The sequence below is a fragment of the Eufriesea mexicana genome, unplaced genomic scaffold (assembly GCF_001483705.2).
Source record: "Eufriesea mexicana isolate 0111107269 unplaced genomic scaffold, ASM148370v2 scaffold265, whole genome shotgun sequence".
Lineage (NCBI taxonomy): Eukaryota > Metazoa > Arthropoda > Insecta > Hymenoptera > Apidae > Eufriesea > Eufriesea mexicana.
In genome coordinates, this window is record NW_016908444.1 from 1574956 (window position 1) to 1596483 (window position 21528).

General features: G+C 47.1%; 1 protein-coding gene across 1 annotated transcript in view; it reads right to left on the minus strand.

Annotated features, from left to right (window-relative positions):
* Window positions 1-21528, minus strand: part of dpy (fibrillin-like protein dumpy) — a 46498-nt gene that overhangs the window by 19126 nt on the left and 5844 nt on the right. The window contains exons 16-65 of the mRNA XM_017911565.1: window positions 21204-21521; window positions 20808-21128; window positions 20420-20734; window positions 20005-20340; window positions 19583-19885; window positions 19191-19496; window positions 18761-19097; window positions 18335-18648; window positions 17864-18160; window positions 17459-17791; window positions 17052-17369; window positions 15777-16079; window positions 15391-15705; window positions 14971-15300; window positions 14588-14890; window positions 14191-14496; window positions 13783-14100; window positions 13372-13698; window positions 12571-12894; window positions 12190-12492; window positions 11797-12102; window positions 11369-11687; window positions 10983-11302; window positions 10588-10893; window positions 10086-10415; window positions 9693-10001; window positions 9285-9596; window positions 8877-9188; window positions 8452-8775; window positions 8044-8358; window positions 7633-7970; window positions 7267-7552; window positions 6885-7190; window positions 6500-6814; window positions 6036-6350; window positions 5647-5952; window positions 5242-5562; window positions 4847-5152; window positions 4457-4762; window positions 4059-4376; window positions 3664-3987; window positions 3276-3587; window positions 2851-3183; window positions 2462-2764; window positions 2078-2383; window positions 1677-1994; window positions 1270-1596; window positions 878-1189; window positions 478-798; window positions 84-389 (exon numbers count right to left, since the gene is read on the minus strand). Of these exons, the coding sequence (XP_017767054.1) occupies window positions 84-389; window positions 478-798; window positions 878-1189; window positions 1270-1596; window positions 1677-1994; window positions 2078-2383; window positions 2462-2764; window positions 2851-3183; window positions 3276-3587; window positions 3664-3987; window positions 4059-4376; window positions 4457-4762; window positions 4847-5152; window positions 5242-5562; window positions 5647-5952; window positions 6036-6350; window positions 6500-6814; window positions 6885-7190; window positions 7267-7552; window positions 7633-7970; window positions 8044-8358; window positions 8452-8775; window positions 8877-9188; window positions 9285-9596; window positions 9693-10001; window positions 10086-10415; window positions 10588-10893; window positions 10983-11302; window positions 11369-11687; window positions 11797-12102; window positions 12190-12492; window positions 12571-12894; window positions 13372-13698; window positions 13783-14100; window positions 14191-14496; window positions 14588-14890; window positions 14971-15300; window positions 15391-15705; window positions 15777-16079; window positions 17052-17369; window positions 17459-17791; window positions 17864-18160; window positions 18335-18648; window positions 18761-19097; window positions 19191-19496; window positions 19583-19885; window positions 20005-20340; window positions 20420-20734; window positions 20808-21128; window positions 21204-21521 (15759 nt within the window). The remainder of the gene's footprint in view (window positions 1-83; window positions 390-477; window positions 799-877; window positions 1190-1269; window positions 1597-1676; window positions 1995-2077; window positions 2384-2461; window positions 2765-2850; window positions 3184-3275; window positions 3588-3663; window positions 3988-4058; window positions 4377-4456; window positions 4763-4846; window positions 5153-5241; window positions 5563-5646; window positions 5953-6035; window positions 6351-6499; window positions 6815-6884; window positions 7191-7266; window positions 7553-7632; window positions 7971-8043; window positions 8359-8451; window positions 8776-8876; window positions 9189-9284; window positions 9597-9692; window positions 10002-10085; window positions 10416-10587; window positions 10894-10982; window positions 11303-11368; window positions 11688-11796; window positions 12103-12189; window positions 12493-12570; window positions 12895-13371; window positions 13699-13782; window positions 14101-14190; window positions 14497-14587; window positions 14891-14970; window positions 15301-15390; window positions 15706-15776; window positions 16080-17051; window positions 17370-17458; window positions 17792-17863; window positions 18161-18334; window positions 18649-18760; window positions 19098-19190; window positions 19497-19582; window positions 19886-20004; window positions 20341-20419; window positions 20735-20807; window positions 21129-21203; window positions 21522-21528) is intronic.

The following is a 21528-nucleotide window of genomic DNA, read 5'->3' on the forward strand; positions in this document are numbered from 1 at the left end:
ACGTGACACACGTGACATTTAATAATAAAGGACTAATAGAATTTTAATTTCTTTTCAGAATTAACCGAGGTTGATGGACTCACTTCGAATGGGTTTGCAAAGGGTGAACGGATCTCCCTCGTAACTTTCGACGCAGCTGCACGTGGGAATGTGATTCACCACGACGCATTCGGCATTTTGACCACAAATTCCGGTACAGGGATCCACGCATTTGTTGTTGGAACAAGCTCTGTTGTAGGTGCAGTCCGAATTCTGCACGCATTCTGGCCGGCACCCTTGGTACGGGTCGCCACGGTATTCGTTTATGCAACTGCACTGGCCATTTCGACAGAGAGCATTTGGACCGCATGGTGATGGGTTACATGGGTCTGATGGAACTGGGAGGACAGCTGTATTTTGTACCAAAGTGAATCGATTAACTAATATCAAAAAATGTCAAACATCCAATTCCTTTGATGAAATCGTAAATATTCTTACGTGTGGGCATGAGGCGGCAGCTGGTGAAGGGATCTCCTGTATAATCTTTAGGACAAGTACAAACAGGTGTATGATTAATGACACTGCAGAACGCGTTCGTTCCACAGGATCCTGGACACGGGTCCCTACATTTCTCCCTGACACAAGCCTTGTCAGTAGTACAGTCAGGGTTAATGGAACACTCTGGCCGACAGTTGGGGGCTGAACCAACGTAGCTGGGCAAGCAAGAACAGGACGGGATGCCTCCAATATCTTGGCATTGCGAGAATGGACCACAGGGCGATGGAACACACGGGTTTACAGGCACAGGTGGAGCGGGTGCTAAAATAGAGTGTATACATTCGAGACTTCGTTCAAGAAACGCAATCTAGAGCAAGCATCTTCCTACAAATCCACTTACTGGTTACATCGAAACATTTTACAAACGGATCTCCCGTCTGACTGGCTCTACAGCTACAGATAGGGCTGTGATGGAAGACCTCGCATCTTGCACTTATTCCACAAACTCCGGGACAGGGGTCAACGCATTTCTGATTCACGCAAGCTCTATTGCTGGCACATTCTGTACTGACTATACATTCTGGCCTACAACTTGGGGGTGTACCCTTGAAACTGGGCAGGCAGGAGCAACTGGCCTGACCGTTCACATTGCGACACTGACTATTGGGTCCGCAGGGCGATGGCTCGCAGGGAGTGGTGCGACTTGGTTCAGCTGTTAAAGTGTGTTGTGATGAGAGCATATTCAATATATAACAGGTGTGTATATCCTATATGAAGTTTCTGAAAGCTTACGAGGTTGTTGGAATACGCTGCAATATCTAAATGGATCACCAGTGTAACCAGGTCTACAACTGCAAATAGGAATGTGATTAATCATTTGGCAATCGGCATCAAAGCCACAGGCTCCTGGACAGGGATCTTGACACTTGTTCCTTATGCAGGCTCGGTTTGATGGACAGTCGGTATTGATAATACATTCTGGCCTGCAATTTTCGTACGGGTTTCCGTAGAAGTCGGGCATACAAGTGCATTGAGCCGAGCCATGGGACATACGACAAATGGCATTCGGACCGCAAGGTGATGGCTGACAGGGGTTGGCCTTTTGTGGAACATCTTCAACTACGAGTGCAAAAGGTGAAATCGATTTTGTTTAAATACGAATCCAGTAATGAACGGTCAAAGAAGGAGAGAGGTCTTACTTGGTTGAGGTGTGCATTGCACGAACGGGTTTCCGGTGAAACCACTGGTGCAAGTACACATGGGCGTATGACTAATGGTTCTGCACTCGGTGTTTCTTCCACAGGAGCCAGGACAGGGATCTTTGCATTTTTGATTGATGCAAGCCTGCTGCGTTGGGCACTCTGAGTTGCTCACGCATTCAGGTTTGCAATTCGGTGGAATTCCTAGGAACTCGGGGAGACAGGAACACGAGGGTGCATTGTTGATCACCTGACATTGCGCGTTAGGTCCACAGGGTGAAGGTTGACAAGGATTTATCGGAATATCCGGCTCTTTTGCTAAAAGGAAATCCCAATCTTGAGAGAACTTTCATAAATAAATATTGTCAACCAGAAATCGGTAAGGGATAAGTAGATCTTACTCTGAGGGATACATTGAACGAACGGATTCCCAGTATACTGCTCGAAGCAGCTGCATACAGGATTGTGATTGACCACGGAACATTGAGCAGACAGTCCACAAGTGCCAAGACAAGGATCAATGCACTTCTGATTACTGCATGCTCTGTTACGCGGACAATCGGTACTGACGATACATTCTGGTCTACAAGATGGCGGTGATCCCTTGAATCCTGTGACGCAGCTACAGACAGCTTGACCATTGGAGGAGCGACAATGACTGTTCGGGCCACATGGAGACGGATCGCATGGATCAACTGTGCTGGTTTCTGTTATACCACAATAAGTTCCAAAGTTATTAAATTGTGGCCTTTAATAATATCAGAAGAATCGATAAGGCGACCAACCTTGAACAGGATTACACGAGACGAAGGCATTGCCTGTCATATTTCTAGGGCAACTGCACATGGGTAGATGATTAACCACGTTGCACTCCGCGTTTATTCCACAAGTTCCTGCACACGGATTTCTGCACTTGTGCAGTAAGCAAGCCTCATTCCGAGCACAGTCGGTGTTGATGACGCATTCGGGTCGGCAAATGGTGTACGGGTCACCCAAGTAACCAGGCACACAAGTGCAAACTCCTTTATCGCACTGTGCGTTTGGTCCGCATGGTGATGGGTTGCATGGGTCTGATGGGATATCCGTGACTGAAACAGGTGGATCAATAAATTCTTTCGAACGTGACATAATGTTAGAAGAATCTCTAATCGAATTTGATTATGTCCATTCTTACTCGACGTCGGAGGAATTGGTGAACAGCTAACGAAGGGATCACCGGAATATCCCTCAGGACAAGTGCAGGCTGGTGTATGATTTACGACCGTACAACGGGCGTTTAAGCCACAGGATCCTGGACAAGGATCTCTGCACTTCTCCCGAATGCAGGTTCTATCAGCTGTGCAGTCTGAATTAATGGAACACTCTGGTCGACAATTAGGTGGCACTCCGATGTAGCTGTTCATGCAAGTACAGACTGGAGTGTCTCCTATGGCTTTGCACATCGCGTTTGGACCACAGGGTGTTGGGATGCATGGATCTTTCGGGTACTTCTCTTCTGGTTTTGGCACTACGAGATAAATGTTATTGGTATACAAGGTACTGAGGTGAACATGAGATACTGAGATGAAGTTTGCGAAAAAAGCCCTGTTTCTAACATACTCGGAGCGGGGAAACAGTAGACAAATGGATCTCCTGTCAAACCTCCTCCACAGCTGCAAATGGGACTATGATGAACGACTTTGCACTGTGCATTGCGACCACAGGTACCAGGACAGGGATCCTTGCATTTCTGATTGATACACGCGAGGTTCGAGTTACATTCCGAATTCACCACACACTCTGGTCTACAGTTTGGTGGTGTTCCTACGTATTGGGACAGGCAAGAACATACTGCTTGGCCATTGACATTCTGACATTGACTATTTGGACCGCACGGGGATGGTTGACACACGTCTCGTTCTTCTTCTTCGACTGTAAAATATTTCCATGAAATTTCCGATGGAATCAGGGATGAGGGGAATAAATTGAACAGATTTGATCTACTCACACGTGGGAATTTTGTATACACAGTTCACGTATGGATCCCCGGTATATTGAGGTATACAAGTGCACACAGGTAGATTATACACCACTTGACAGTTGGTGTTGGCACCACAAGAACCGGGACAAGGATTCTGGCACTTGGATCTAATGCAGGCTAGATGGGAAGGACAATCTGACGAACGGGTACATTCTGGTCGACATCCTTCGTAAGGATTGCCGATGTATTCTGGCAAACAGGCGCAGGAACTAAGGCCATTTTGCTCTCGGCAAATAGCGTTAGCTCCACATGGGGAGGGTTGACAAGGTCTGGCTGGAATCGTTATCTCCGCTGAAAAGGAGGAATTTAATCGGATTAAATTTGTTACCATTATTTTATAGAACAGTTGTTAGGTCACTTACGTTGCTTGGCAGTGCATTGAACGAATGGATCTCCCGTGAAGTCCTTCGCGCAAATGCACGACGGGACGTGATTCACCACGTGACATTCCGCGTTGGAACCGCATGAACCAGGACAGGGATCTCTGCACTTACGATTGATACAGGCCAAGTGGCTACTACATTCGCCATTACTGATACACTCTGGTTTGCAATTAGGAGGAGTGCCAATGAATTCTGGTTTACATGAACACGATGGAGAATTGTTGATCACTTGACAGACTGCATTTGGACCGCACGGTGATGGCTGACAAGGATTGATCGTTGGTACGGGTTCTTCGGCTTTTGAGAAAACGTAAGAATGAAATTTCTATCTTCTGTCAAAGGATGCTCTTAATTGAACAAACATAAAGAACACCTACGTCTGGGCAAACAACGCACGAATGGATCGCCAGTGAATACTGGAGGACAACTGCAAATGGGATTATGATTGACCACTTGACAACGAGCTGATACCCCACAGGATCCAGGACACGGGTCCCTACACTTCAAGTTCACGCAAGCCTCGTTCAATGGACAATCACTGTTAACGAGACACTCTGGTCGACATGCTGGAGGATTTCCCATGTAACCAGGGACACAGGAACAAACTGCCTGTCCATTGAAGTCTTGGCATCTACTATTGGGACCACAGGGTGACGGGTTGCAAGGCTGTATTATCACTGGGTCTGTAAAGCAAAGGATTTGGATTTTATCCTGTCGAAAATGGTGATCTTAAATTCAGCCTTCAAGAAATAGATGTGACAAAATACCTTTTATCGGGTAACAAGTTGTGAACGCGTTTCCTGACATGCCATCGGGACAGCTGCACATAGGAGTATGATTTATCACTACACATTCCGCGTCCTGCCCACAGACACCGATACACGGATCGAAACACTTGTTACGATTGCAAGCCTTATCTAGAGGACAGTCAGGGTTCTGGACGCATTCTGGGCGACAGCCATAGTATGGATCACCGTGATATTCCAGGAGACATGTACATGTACCATCTCGACAGACTGCGTTTGATCCGCACGGTGATGGGTTGCAAGAGTCTTGCGGAACTGGTGACGGAGCTAGCAGAGAAAGTGTCATTGAATTACGTATTAAAATGTCATTTGTCTTCTTTGCTGGACAAAATCATAAATTAAGGATGAATGCTTACAAGGTGTTTCTAGGAAGCAGTTCACAAATGGATCCCCAGTATAGCCTTTGGGACAGGTACACACAGCCATGTGGTTTACTACTAGACACTGAGCTCCTGTACCACAGGAACCTGGGCAAGGATCTGTACATTTTTGTCTGAGACAAGCTCTATTACTGGCGCATTCCGAATCGATGGTACACTCTGGTCGGCAGTTAGGTGGACTTCCTATATAATTTTCCATACAGGTACAGCTTGGCAGGTCTGCGTTACCAAGCACGCGACAGACAGAGAATGGGCCACAGGGTGAGGGCACACAAGGATTCACGGCTTCGGGGACCACTGAAGTAAAATATCACCGAGGTTTACAACAACATCTAACAACGTGTTATAGAATTTTGCGAATATTCAGACCCAGTTACTCACTTGGAACCTTGAAACACCTAACGAATGGGTCCCCGGTATATTCCATATTACAACTGCAGATTGGACTGTGATTAATGGCCTCGCACCTAGCATTGATACCGCAAATTCCAGGACAGGGGTCCACGCATTTGCGGTTCTTGCAGGCACGATTCGTGGCACAGTCCGAGCTAACTGTGCACTCTGGTCTGCACATTGGCGGAGTTCCCATGAACGTGGGTGAGCAAGAACAGATAGCCTGTCCATTGGACACGCGACACTGACTATTTAGACCGCAGGGAGATGGACTACATGGGTCAGCTGGTTTTGCTATAAGAATGTTTATATTACGAAGTTAGATGAAATCCTTGGCTCCTTCCTTATCAGCATACTTGAATTTTCTGGACACTTACGTGCTTCTTGAATAACGTTACATTGAACGAACGAGTCACCGGTATATCCAGGTTGACAAGTACACAATGGAGCGTGATTGACAACCTGACAGACAGCATTGTATCCACAGAATCCTGGACAAGGGTTCTGACACTTGGACTTCACGCAAGCCTGATCGGCTGTGCAGTCGGAATTAATGATACATTCTGGTCGACAGCCTTCATAGGGATTACCGATGTAGTCAGGAAGGCATTTACAGGATGCTGCACCGTTTAGCTCGTTGCACATTGCGTTGGAGCCACAAGGAGATGGCACACACGGGGTAGGTTTGTCTACTGTATCTTCGATGACTACGAATTTAAAATCGTTTTCTTCAGACCAGGCATCGTGTAATTGGAAAAATATGATTCGGAAATATTCCTCGAAAATAATTTGGATTTTCGTTTGCGAGCAATAATGGTAGATCGTAGCTCGATAATCTTACCTGGTTTCGGGACACATTGCACGAACGGATCGCCCATAAAACCGTAACTGCATACGCACATGGGTGTATGACTGATCACTCGACATTCCGCATTGGCACCGCAGGAACCGGGACAAGGGTCGCGACACTTTTGACTTATGCAGGCCAAGTGGGTTGAGCATTCGCTGTTACTGATGCACTCTGGCTTGCAATTAGGTGGAGAACCGAGAAACTCGGGCAGGCAAGAGCAGGAAGGCGAATCGTTTATGACTTGGCATCGACTGTTTGGACCGCAAGGTGATGGGACACACGGGTTCACGACTTGAGGTTCTTCGGCTATTGGTCAAAATAGACAAAATGAACAACATTTCTATATAAAAAATAATAATCAAATTCGAGTACTCACGTTTCCTAATACACACGGAGAAGGGGTCTCCTGCCAGGTCGGATGGGCAGCTACAGATAGGATTGTGATTTACGACCACGCATTCCGCTCTAATTCCACAAGTTCCAGGACAAGGATCCACGCATTTCTGATTATTGCACGCCATGTTGGATGGACAATCTGAACTAAGAATACATTCTGGTCGACAATTGGGTGGTGTGTCCAGGTAACCAGGGATGCAAGAGCAGACTGCTTGGTCGTTTATCTTTCTGCACTGACTGTTAGGTCCACAGGGCGATGGGTTGCATGGGTCTTTGGGTGTTTGTACTGTTCAGGAATCAAAGAAGGTCGTTAATAAAACGCATTACTCTAAATTAACTGGACCATGATCAAGCAATTGTACCTTGAATCGTGGAGCAAACTACGAACGCATTTCCTGAAGTGCCAGGAGGACAAGTGCAAACCGGAATATGATTTATTACGGAACACAGGGCGTTCTGGCCACAAGTGCCTGCACATGGATCACTACACTTGCTCTTGATGCAAGCTCGGTCTCTGGAGCAATCTGAGTTGAGAACGCACTCTGGACGACAGCCTACGTACGGGTCTCCCTGATACTCGGGCAAGCAAGTGCAAACTCCATCGAGGCACCGCGTATTTGCACCGCAATTCAGACACGAATCTGCAGGCTTATCCATTTCGACTAATGGAATAAAATTGTTATTAAATAACGCTGCAGATGTAGATCGAAGTACAGATATATCAGAACAATATTTGTACCTGGAGCGGAGAAACATCTCGCGAATGGGTCCCCGGTTAAGCCCTCGGAACAGGTGCAAATGGGGATGTGATTTGTCACGGAACACTGGGCGTTCATACCGCAAACACCTTCACAGGGGTACCGACATTTCTTCTGAATACAGGCCTGATTGCTAGGACACTCTGAATTTCGTATACACTCTGGTCTACAATTCGGCGGTGTTCCCATGTAATCTGCCATGCATGCGCAAGAAGCTTGGCCATTTATGTCACGACATTCGGAATATGGTCCGCAAGGAGATGGTACGCAAGGGTTTACGTATGTTGGTATAGGTGATGGTCTTTCCGCTGGAATAAATATTTAAGAATTAATTTCGTATTAACATCTCTACGTGATGCATCTGGAAGTTTAGGAACTTACTGATGATATCAAAGCAGGCAACAAGAGGATCACCGGTGAAGCTAGGCTGACAAGAGCAAATGGCTCTGTGGTTTATGGTTTCGCATCTAGTATTCGAGCCACAGGATCCAGGACAAGGATCACTGCACTTTTTGTTGATACAAGCTAGGTTCGGAGCGCATTCTGCACTGACTGTGCATTCGGGCCTGCACGATGGCGGACTGCCTATGAACTCGGGCAAACAGGAACAGACGGACTGTCCGTTGACTGCTCTGCATTGGCTGTTGGGCCCACAAGGGGACGGGTTGCAGGGACGACTGATCGTTTGATCGACTTCTACGGGTTAATAATCGGTAGATACAGTTGTTCGAAGGAATTCTTCGAAAGTAATTAAATTAGGAACGTAAATTATTTGGACGACAAACATACCTGGCTGAATAGGCGAGCAGAGAACAAAGGCATTGCCAGTGTGTCTAGGGTAGCACTCGCATATGGGCAAGTGATTGACAACGTGACATTCAGCGTTACGACCACAGGTTCCTGGACAAGGATCTCGGCATTTGCTGTTCATGCAAGCCTGATTGGCAGGACAATCAGAATTCAGCAGACACTCTGGTCGACATCCTTCGTACGGGTTCCCGATATAATTGGAAACACAGGTACACGAGCCTGCGCCGTTCAGTTCTTTGCAAACGGCGTTAGAACCGCAAGGAGATGGATTGCAGGGGTCAACAGGCAGGGGAATCATGGTTGCTGTAAAATTGGATAACGTGAGTTGAATTTACATTCGAGGCCAAATGATCTTTTTACTTGGAGATATAAATATATGTTCTGCGTGGAGAAACGGTTCTTACGTTCTTTGAAAATGCACTGAGTGAATGGATCACCGGCGTAGCCGCTGAGACAGGTACACATGGGAGTGTGACTGACGACATGACAGTTGGCATTAGCTCCGCAGGATCCAGCGCAAGGATCTTTGCATTTCTGATTGATACAGGCCAGTTGGCTAGTACACTCGCTATTGCTAACGCATTCGGGACGACAGTTTGGTGGACTGCTAGAGAATTCTGGTAAACAGGAGCAGGATGGAGAATCGTTGATCACCTGACATTGAGAGTTGGGGCCACAGGGTGATGGCTGGCAAGGATCTACTACAGGTTCCTCGACTGAAATAGAAAAGTGTCAGGCATTCGCAGAAGGAACGAGCTAAACAATGATGTCTGATAGCCATTTGGTCTATCCTAAGTAGGGAGGAAGTAAACTCTTACGGAAAAGCATGCACTGTACGAATGGATCGCCTGTGTAACGCAATGGGCAGCTGCACACGGGATTATGGTTGACGACATTGCACGTGGCTCCAATTCCGCAGGTTCCTGGACACGGATTCATGCACCTCTGATTACTGCAGGCCTCGTTCTGTGGGCAGTCCGTGCTCACTATGCACTCAGGTCTACATGTAGGTGGGCTTCCTAAGAATCCTCTAACGCACGAACAAACCGCTTGACCGTTTACGACTCTGCACTCGCTATTGGGTCCGCAGGGTGTTGGACTACATGGGTTGATGGGTATTAAATCTAACAAATTAAAAAAATGAAAAAAAAATTGGTTATTCCGTAAATTTCGTATTAAAGAACTGTATCGAAATCTGGACTATTTGAATCATCGACTACCTTGTAGAGGAGTACACTGACTGAATGCGTTGCCAGTCATGTTTCCGGGACAGCTGCACATAGGTACGTGATTGATAACCATGCAAATGGCGTTCAGGCCACACGTTCCAGGACAGGGGTCCGTACACTTGTTACGCAAACAGGCTCTGTCACGGGGACAGTCTGAGTTTAGCACGCACTCGGGTCGACATCCTAGGTAGGCATTTCCTTCGAACTCTGGTAAACACGTGCAGACGCCCTTCAGGCAGTCCGCATTAGGACCACAGGGTGATGGGGTGCATTGGTCCTCTACAGGTGTTGGTGGAGTAGCTGCAATGTCAAACGAGTTGAGATAACAATCTAAAGGTGCCAGTGTGTGAACACTTCTGTGATGATCAAGGACAAATTTCTTACGTATGGTCGGCTGCAGTTGACAGAGGGTGAATGGATTGCCAGTGAAACCTTCGGGACAATTGCATACTGGGATGTGATTAACCACAGCGCAGACTGCGCCAGAACCGCAGGAACCGGGACAAGGATCCCTGCACTTCATGTTGATGCAGGACATGTCGCTCTGACACTCGGAATTGATCGTACATTCTGGTCTGCAATTCGGTGGTTGACCAGTGTAGCCTTCTATGCAGCTACATGCAGCCGAACCGCGAACGTTCCTACACTGAGCGAAGCTACCGCACGGGGATGGCACGCAGGGGTCTTTCTCCGTTGGACCGGGGATCATAACAGCTAAAAGTGATAATTATTGCTGTTTCATGTCATCCGTCTGATAGAAAATTTAACGAGACTCGTAGGATTACGAAGAAATAAAAACAGCTTAGAGAAAGCTATCACGTGAGCAGTTCTAACAGTAAGTTTGGGACACTGCTTTAATGGGACTATCGTGAAACTTGTTTCTTACGTTGAATCGGTGTGCAAGTGGTGAATGGGTCTCCGCTATGTCCGGGCATACAACTACAAATTGGACTGTGATTCACAACCACGCATTTGGTGTTCAAGCCGCAAGGGCTAGGGCATGGGTTCACGCATTTGTAGTCCTTGCACGCAAGCTGGGTAGGACACTCTGAGCTAGCTACACACTCGGGTCTACATCCAGGTGGAGTGCCTACGTACGTTGGTAAGCAGGAACACACGGCCTGACCCGATACCTCTTTGCATTGACTATTTGGTCCGCAGGGTGATGGACTACACACGTTCTCTTTCGGTACTATCGCTGAGGAAACAAGTCACGTTTAGTTAATAGCTTCTATTCGAACGTTATTCTCCGGTCGTCTTATGAGACAGGGTTCAACTTACTATCCACGGTGCAACCGACAAATGGATCGCCAGTGAAACCTGGCCGGCAATAGCAGAAGGACTGATGATTAACGACCGAGCACTCGGCGTTCTGGCCGCAGGTTCCAGGACAGGGGTCTTGACACTTGTTTCGCACGCACATTTTGTTCGACGGGCAATCAGGATTAATCACGCACTCGGGTCTACAACCTACGTATGGATTGCCGACGTACTCGAGGGGGCATGAACAAATGCCAACGCCGTCTCGTTCCCTGCATAACGCGTTTGTGCCGCAAGTGCCTTCCGCACAGGGTGAGGGTTCCGGGTCGCGAGCTAGAACAGTTGAAAATCACGATTAGTTTGGTCAGGATGATCGCATGCTTATTGCTTTTCCTCCATCTTTCCATTGCTTACTTATTATCGCGCAACGAGTATAAGGATCGCCAGTGAAACCATTCGGGCAAATGCAATTAGGTACGTGATAGGTCACGTGACACTCTGCACTCTCTCCACAGAGACCTGGGCAAGGATCTCTGCACTTTTGTTGGACGCACGTTTGGTGGCTGGGGCACTCGGAGTTTGATATGCACTCGGGTTTGCAATTTGGTGGGACGCCTCTGTATTCGGGCAGACAACTGCACGACGGGTTGTCGTTGACCACTTGACACTGGGAATATGGGCCGCAGGGTGATGGTTGACAGGGATTCGTGGGCGTTATTACCTCTTCTACAAAGAACGAAGCGGCCTGTATTATTACCTCATTTTATCGGGGAGGTTGAACCATAGCTCATAAAATCAACTTTATGGTTATTCCAAGAATATCCCAATATCTTACTGATCATCTCGCATCTGATGAACGGATCCCCCGTGTATCGCTCCGGGCATGAGCAAACAGGATTATGATTCACCACAAGACAAGTCGCCTGTATACCACACGTTCCTGGGCACGGATCTCTACACTTCTGGTTCACGCAAGCCAGGTTCTTCCGACAGTCCGAACTGACCAGGCATTCCGGCCTACATAGAGGTGGAGTTCCAAGGTACTCTGGGGCGCAGGTACACACAGCCTGATCGTTCACCTCTCTACATATGCTATTTGGACCACACGGTGTTGGGTTGCAAGGTCTCGTAGTGGTGGGTACTACGATTGAATCGTTAAGGTTCATCAGCGATATTCTACCGGAAGTGATAATTATCGGGAAAGGTAATTAGAGAAAACCAGGTGTACCTTGCACAGGCGAGCACACGATCAAGGCGTTGCCATTGGTAGCAGGGGGGCAACTGCACATCGGTATGTGATTAATCACATTGCATTGCGCATTCTGACCGCAAGCTCCAGGGCAAGGATCGACGCATTTGTTCCTTATACACGCCTTGTCGTTCGAACAGTCTGTACTCAACACGCATTCTGGTCGACACCCGGTATATGGGTTACCAAAGTACTCTGCCAGACAAGTGCAAACTCCGTTATCGCACTGGGTGTTGGAACCACACGGAGACTGACTGCATGGGTCTGTCACAGGCTCCTCCACTTCTGTTCCGATGTCACAAATTTATCAATGACGTTTCACTAGTGTTATATTTGTTTTAAGTGCTTTGTGCAACTTACTCATCGGTATGAATTGACAACTAATGAAAGGATCCCCTTTGTATCCCTCTATACACGCACAAACTGGGACGTGATTGTGTACGCTGCAGAGACTGTTAATTCCGCAAGATCCTGGGCAAGGATCCTGACACTTCTCGCGAACGCATGCCTGATTTCTGGGACAATCTGCGTTGATCACGCACTCTGGGCGACAATTAGGTGGAGAACCAATGTAATTAGGCAGGCAAGAGCACGACGGGGAACCGTTAATGTTACGGCACTGGGAATTGGGTCCGCATGGCGAATTAATACAGGGGTCTACCGGTGTTTCGACAGTGGTTGCAGCTAAAATTTCAGATTTGTCATAATTATCTTAAATTCCTTCTAATGCAAGAGTACTCTGTTAAATGGTCGAACGCTTACGTGGATTGAAGAAACAGTAAGTGAAAGGATCACCAGTGAAACCTGGTTTACAACTGCAGATGGGGCTATGGTTCACGATTCTGCAAGTGCTCTGTTGACCACAAGAGTCAGGGCAAGGGTTGATACACTTGTTGTTCTTACAAGCCAGGTTTAACGGGCAATCAGAGCTCACTGTACACTCTGGTTTGCAGTTTGGTGGTGTTCCCATGTAAGTTGGCAGACAAGAACACGTGGCTTGTCCGTTAATCGCTTTGCACTGACTGTAAGCTCCACACGGTGATGGGTCGCAGGGATTGGCAAGATTAGGTTCGGGTTCTGAAAGAGGATGCGGTATTATTGGCTGATCCTATCGATTGGGACGCTTCTCTGTTACAGATGGAATCTCTGAAGTTATCTTACGCGGTTCTCTGAATGGACTGCAGTACACGAAAGGATCACCAGTGTATCGTTCGAAACAGCTGCAAGTAGCTGCATGATTCACAGCGTAACACTGGGCATTCTGACCACAAGTTCCAGGACAAGGATCTCTGCATTTCGATCTGATACAAGCCTGATTGGACGGGCAGTCTGAGCTGAGGGTACATTCTGGCCTGCATCCGTCGTAAGGGTTTCCAATGTAGTCGTTCTGACAGGAGCAGGAAGCTGAGTTCTGTTGGACTCGACAGATCGCGTTTGCGCCACAAGGGGATGGAGCGCAGGGATCTGGTCTGCTAATTTGAACGTCGACTAAAAATATTCGGAAAGATCTTAACCTGGACTTGGTACGTTCGTGTAAGAGTGATTCGACTCAAATTCGTTATCTGTTCTTACACTGTTGTGGTAGACATTGCGTGAACGGATCTCCAGCGTAGCCATTAGAGCAAGCACACATGGGAGTGTGGCTGACCACGTTGCAAACCGCGTTCACACCACAGGCATTTGTGCAAGGATCTCGACACTTCTGGTTGATGCAAGCTAATTGATTCGAGCATTCGCTGTTGCTGATGCACTCCGGACGACAGTTAGGAGGTGATCCTGTGAATTCTCGAAGGCAAGAACAAGATGGTTGGTCATTGACTACCTGGCACTCCGCGTTTGGTCCACAGGGAGATGGCTGACAGGGGTTGATGGGTGCTGGCGGTCTCTCGGCTTCAAGGTTTAAATACATGCAATTATTCTTAATGTTTCGAACATCAGGGGTGCGAAATAAAGTGAAGCAATAATTTTTATCGTTCTTACGCATGGGATAACATCTAATGAAGGGATCACCGGTCATCCTTTCCCGACAAGAGCACAGAGGATTATGGTTAACAACGTTACAGATCGCGTTCAATCCACAGCTTCCTGGACAAGGGTCTCTACACCTCTGATTGGTGCAAGCCTCGTTCAGTGGACAATCAGAGCTAACCACGCACTCTGGCCTGCAAGTAGGAGGTGCTCCAATGTATCCGCTTATGCAAGAACATAAGGCTTGCATGTTATTCTGTTTGCACCGGCTGTTGGGACCGCATGGCGAAGGGTTGCAGGGATCACTGACCGCGGTCACTAAAATTATTTCAGAATTTTTATCACGACGATGCTTCTATTATTGCTATTTTATGGTTCAAACAACGAGTTTTTCAGGACACTGTCATACCTTGAACGGGGGAGCAGAGCACGAAAGCGTTTCCTGACATTCCGGACGGACAACTACACATTGGTACATGATTGAAGACGTTGCACAACGCATTCTGTCCGCAAACACCGACACAGGGATCGACACATTTGTTACGAATGCAAGCTCTGGTGGTTGGACATTCGTTGCTTAGAACGCACTCTGGTCTGCAACCCGCGTATGGGTCTCCGAAATATTCTGGCAGACAGGAGCAGACGCCATTGTCGCAACGCGCGTTTGATCCGCAAGGTGAAGACGCGCAAGGATCAGTTTCAACGGGTCGAGCTATAATAGTGCAGTGTGAGAAAGTGGTGCAATGATTCTTGGAACAATTTTAAACTTAAAATGCACGTTCGGATCCTTACGTGGTTCGATAATACAATTAGTGAAGGGATCTCCAGTATAACCAGGTAGACAAGAGCAAGTTGGCACATGATTGATAACAGTGCACTGAGCTAGCGAAGCACAAGATCCAGGGCAAGGATCCCTGCATCTTTGCTGCATGCAAGCTTGACTGGGAGGACAGTCTGAGTTAATGGTGCACTCTGGTCGACAGTTTGGTGGACTTCCGGTGTAGGTGGCCAAACACGAGCAGGATGGAACACCTCCGATGTTCCGACATTCCGAATAGGCTCCACAGGGGGATGGAATGCAAGGATCTTTTGGAACGAGGTCGTTCTGAATTGGTGGTATCACTGAAATTGGTAATGTACGATAAAGTACAATAAACTCGTAATTGAATAATTAGATGGAAGAAAATACCGAAATCTGCGCGTTCTACTTACACGGAACAGGGAAGCACACGGAGAACGGATCACCTGTGTATCCTCTCATACAATTGCACAAGGGTGCATGATTGATCACCCTACAGTCAGAGTTCTGTCCACACGAGGCTGGACACGGGTTCACGCATTTCTGATTCACGCACGCCTTGTCAGCGGAGCACTCTGAGCTAGTGACACATTCTGGCCTACAAGCTGGAGGTGTACCCATGTAGTTAGGCATGCAAGAGCAAACTGCCACTTGATTTATTACTCTGCATTGACTGTTTGGACCACACTGGCCATTTCCACAGGGGTCGCTCGCAGGTACGTCGGAAACTGTTGGGTATTTCGTCGAATAATTTCTTTGACCGGTGATTGATAAGAGGTTCAGAGTGGCTCGGACTTACCAACGGGTTGGACAGAGCAATACCGATAGGGATCACCGGTGTAACCAGAGAAACAAGAGCAAGAACCACGGTGGTTGATAACGCGGCACTCTGCGTTAGTGCCACATGTTCCTGGACACGGGTCAATGCATTTGGAATTGACGCAAGTCCGAGTAGGCGAGCAATCTGAATCTAGGACACATTCTGGTCTGCACCCTTCGTAAGGATTGCCTAGGTAACCCGGAACACAGGTACAGGAGCCTACGTTGTTCCTTTCTGTGCACCTTGCGTTGGGGCCGCATGGGGATGGCAAGCATGGATTCACTTTTTCCGGTATGTCATCGACTAAAATGATGAAACTTGCTGTAATCTAACTTCCCCTCGAATATTAAACATAATTTTGAATGACGCTAAATTATCGTAATAGGCTATACGAATTCGTCTGAAATCTAAATATCATTATCTTGCTTAAAACAATCTATGTTTTTAGAACGATTAAATAATAATAAAAATAATATCAATTACTGATATATCTAATATTCTTACTAGGTCTGAAGAAGCATTGAGTAAATGGATCGCCAGTGTAGCCAGTCTCGCAGTAGCACATAGGTGTGTGACTGACAGTGCGACACTGTGCATTTGCTCCACAGGAACCAATACAAGGATCTCTACACCGTTGGTTCACGCAGGCCTGGTGGCTCAGACATTCGCTATTGCTGATGCACTCAGGCCTGCAGTTAGGTGGAGAGCCAACAAAATCGGGCAAACAAGTACAGGAAGGTGAATTTCCTGATATTTGACACTGTGCGTTGGGTCCACATGGTGATGGCTGGCAGACGTTTGTCTGTTCTGGTGGAACTGGTGCTACAAGTATCATTTGAATATTGAATCTAATGTCCAGGACTTCACGTGTATGTGATAATTAAAAAGAACTTACGAAGGGAAAGACATCTGACGAATGGATCTCCCGTGAATCCTTCAGGACAGTGACAAATAGGATTACGATTCGCGACTGTGCAACGAGCTCCTAAGCCACACGTGCCGATGCAAGGATTCCTGCATTTCTGATTCGAGCAAATTTCGTTTGGCGAACAATCCGAGCTAACTGTACACTCTGGACGACAGTTTGGTGGATTTCCTAAGTAACCTGGTACGCAACTGCAAATTGCTTGGCCATTGTTCGATCGACACTGGCTATTAGGTCCGCAAGGAGACGGATTGCATGGATTGGATGGCAGCTCGGCTGTCGAAATTGTTGAAATTAATTTTCCGAATTAAACGATTTAACAGGAAAACGTAACAATGAAATACCTATTGCTGGACGACAGAATGTAAAAGCATTCCCTTCGAAACCAGTAGGGCAACTGCACATTGGCACGTGATTGATCACGCTGCAAATAGCGTTACTGGCACACGTGCCAATGCAAGGGTCCTCGCACTTGTTCCTCACGCAAGCTCTATTTCGTGGACAGTCGTTGTTCAGTACACACTCTGGTCGACAACCTATAGTCGAATCACCGTAGTAATCGGTCATGCAGGAACAGATTCCATTGTCGCACTGAGCGTTGGGTCCACATGGAGATGGATTACACAAGTCTGTTTCTACTGGTTCAGCTGATATCGAGATTTCACGTCAATTTTATATTTTTCCCATCTAATATCAGTGATAAATTGAAGAAGCTTATTGCATGATTCCTACTTACGAGGTTTGATCTCTTGATTGCACTGACTGAACGGATCGCCAGTGTACCCTTCGATGCACGAACACACGGGGACGTGATTGAACACTGTGCATTGAGCATTGAAACCGCAAGAACCTGGACAAGGGTCTTTGCACCTTTCTTGGATGCATGCCTGGTTACTAGGACACTCGGAATTAATCGTACACTCTGGTCTACAGTTTGGTGGACTGCCACGATAGTTTGACACGCAAGTGCAAGCTGGAGTTTGGCCGACGTTCTGGCAAATGGCGTTGGGACCGCATGGAGATGGCGAACATGGGTCCCTTTGCACCATTGGTATCAACTCCACGGACACTATCGAAGAATGTATCTAATGAATACGAATTATGCGAATTATGAGTCAAATGTCTGAAAAATTGATCGTACCAGGAACACGGAAGCAGGTAACGAATGGATCACCAGTGAATCCGTTGTTGCAGAAGCAAATCGGACTGTGGTTGATAACCCTGCAATTGGCGTTCGTGCCACACGCATTGGGACACGGATCCACGCATTTCTGACTCACACAGGCACGTGTCAAAGGACACTCGGTACTGACCACGCACTCGGGTCTGCAATTAGGTGGACTACCAAGGTAGGACGAAAGACAGGAGCATACTGCTTGGTTGTTGTTCACGCGACATTCGCTGTTTGGACCACAGGGCGAAGGGTTGCAAGGATTTGCTACCTCGTCTTCTTCTAGAAGTTGATAGAATAACAGTATTGATGTGGCTAGTGATTTGACATCCAGTGATATAAATTCTATGGGAATGTCCAGTTTTCAAGACTTTTGTTGGAATATTCAATCCCACGTTTGATCTATACCACTTGGACTTCTTCTAAACATGTAAAATTGACTCTTACGTTTCACTGGACTCAAACTGCAGTATCTAAACGGATCTCCACTGTATCCCTGTATGCAAGTGCACACTGGCAAGTGGTTCACAGCATTGCACATGGCATTCGGAGCGCAAGCACCCGGACATGGGTCTTGGCATTTTGATCTTATGCAAGCGAAGTTCGCTGGACAATCGGAATTCACGACACACTCTGGTCTGCAACCATCGTATGGGTTTCCGATATAATCAGGCAAGCAGGAGCAAGATCCTGCATTCCCTGATACCTTGCACACTGCATTCGCGCCACATGGTGTCGGGCTGCAGGGCGTAGGTCTTTCTTCGTCAACTAGGAAGGACAGAGAGTTAGATTAATTCAGAAAATGATTTTTATGAAGACTCGAAGGGTTCGTGAATTAAAAGAACAGGAAAAATGTAATTTTTTTACCGAAGTAAAAGAGGAGCAAACTTACTTTGCACGGTAGTACACTGAACAAAAGGATCCCCAGTGAATCCTGTTCGACAGGAGCAAATCGGGGTGTGACTAAACATGCTGCATTCAGCGTTAGCTCCGCATAAACCAGGGCAAGGATCTCTGCATTTCTGATTGATACAGGCCTGACGAATCGGACACTCGGTGTTCGTAATGCACTCTGGTTTACAATTCGGTGGAGTACCCGTGAATTCCGGTAAACAGGAGCAAGAAGGTGCTTGATTCGTGACTTGGCATTGGGCATTTGGGCCACAAGGTGATGGATAACAGGGATTGATTGGTTCTGAAGATACTTCAACTATGGAACGAATCGAATAAAAATAGTTATAAACTTGAAATATTGACACTACTATCTTGACACGTTACTCTTGATGCTATATCTCACCTATGACAATACAGTTGGTGAAAGGATCACCACTTAGGCCTTGAGGACACCTGCAAATGGGATTATGATTGACCACGGAACACTCTGCTCTCAGACCGCAAGTGCCAGGGCAAGGATCTCTGCACTTCTGATTGATGCAAGCCTTGGAAAGCTCGCAATCCGAACTAACGACACACTCTGGCCGGCAAGTAGGCGGGTTGCCTGTGAAACCTTCTATGCACTTGCAAACTGCAATTCCATTTACTTCCTGACAGTGGCTATTTGGTCCACAGGGTGATGGAGAGCAGGGGTTTTGTACTACGTCTTCTGATAAAAGAACAAGACGTTTGAATGAGGCAGGTTCAACTTTCAATCGCGTGGAAGCAAATAAGAGGAAATTTGATGTATCGTACCCTGAACTGGAGAACAGGAAACGAATGCATTCCCGGACATGCCAGTTGGACAGCTGCACATAGGGACATGATTAATCGTCTGGCACTGTGCATTTTGCCCGCAAGTTCCTATGCACGGGTCCACGCATTTGTTCCTTAAGCAAGCCCTGTCACGAGTGCAGTCATTGTTCATGACACACTCGGGACGACAGCCACTGTATGGATCGCCTTGGAATTCGGGAAGACACGTGCAGGAGCCATCTCGACAGAGCGCATTTGTACCACATGGCGAGGGGTTGCAGGGATCTGACACGGTTTCTTCGGCTGTATATAAATCAGGACCATTATCCAGAGAATTAGGCGGTGAATAAACGTCAAGTTAGCCTATTAAGATTTTCGTTATCGAAATAATAATTAATTTTAAATCAGAAAAAGATTCTCACATATAATGGGCTTTGGGACACAGCTGTTAAACGGATCTCCGGTATATCCTTCAGGACAAGAACACACTGGAAGATGGTTAAGAATGGTGCATCGTGCTCCAACACCGCAGGATCCTGGACATGGATCTGAACATTTCTCGCGAATGCAAGCAAGTGCACTCGGGCATTCCGCATTCAACGTGCATTCTGGTCTACAGTTTGGTGGTACACCGATATAGGAGGGCGAACAAGAGCAAGAGGGATTTCCACCGATATTTCGGCACTGGGAGTATGGACCACAAGGAGATGGTAAACAAGGATCTTGTTGCACAGGTGTTACAGGCTCCAGTGGTGGACCTGTAGAAAGGAATAGAAATAATTACGAGAAATTTTAGACCTGTTTGTTTGAAAATAAATCTCAGTATAGAATACAAACGTGGAAGAGGGAAACAGATGGTGAAGGCATCTCCTGTGTAGCCTTGTTGACAGGTGCAGATAGGACTGCGATTGATAACCCTACATATTGCGTTCCTTCCACAGGGATCAGGACAGGGATCAATGCACTTCTGATTAACGCAGACACGATCTGGTGAGCATTCTGCGCTAACTACACATTCTGGCCTACATCCTGGGGGTGAACCACGGAACTCTGGTAAGCAAGAGCACACTGCTTGCCCGTTATTCTCTCTGCAGACGCTATTTGGTCCACAGGGTGATGGTTGACAAGGGTTTCTCACGCTCGGTGTGGTGACTGTTTTAAGCAAAAGTGTCACTGTCAAGTTTGGCAATCTTTTAGCCTCAAAGGTCTGTCTCGATTCACGTACCTATCTCTTCTTCTCTGCAGTATCTGAAAGGATCTCCAGTGAACCTTGGCAAGCAGTTGCAAGTGGCAACGTGGTTGATTACTTGACAAACTGCGTTTTGACCACAGGTACCGGGACAAGGATCTTCGCATTTGGATCGGACACAGCTCTTGCTTGGGATACAATCTGAATTTATCACACACTCTGGTCGACAACCTTCGTACGGATTGCCGACATAATCTGGCAAACAACTGCATGCCCCTACTCCGTTTCGTTCCTTGCAGAGCGCGTTTGCTCCGCAAGGAGATGGTACGCAAGGTTCAGGGACGTACATTGGTATAACTAAAAAATTGACAATTAATTCTGAGAGGTGAGCAGTCATCGTCGATTTCTAAAAAGAGTCTAGAATTATCTTACGTTGTTGCGTGAAACATTGAGTGAATGGATCTCCAGTGTATCCTGGGGAACAAGTGCACATCGGTGTATGAGACACTGTATTGCATATAGCGTTGGAGCCACAGGAACCTGGACAAGGATCCCTGCATTTTTGATTGATGCAAGCTAGATTATTTTGACACTCGTTGTTGCTAATGCACTCTGGTCTACAATTGGGCGGTGGACCAGTGAACTCTGGCAGACAAGAGCACGATGGGGAGTCATTGATCACCTGACACTGTGCATTTGGACCACAGGGAGATGGTTCACAGGGGTTCTGTTGCGGTGGTGCTTCCAGTGCTAAAAT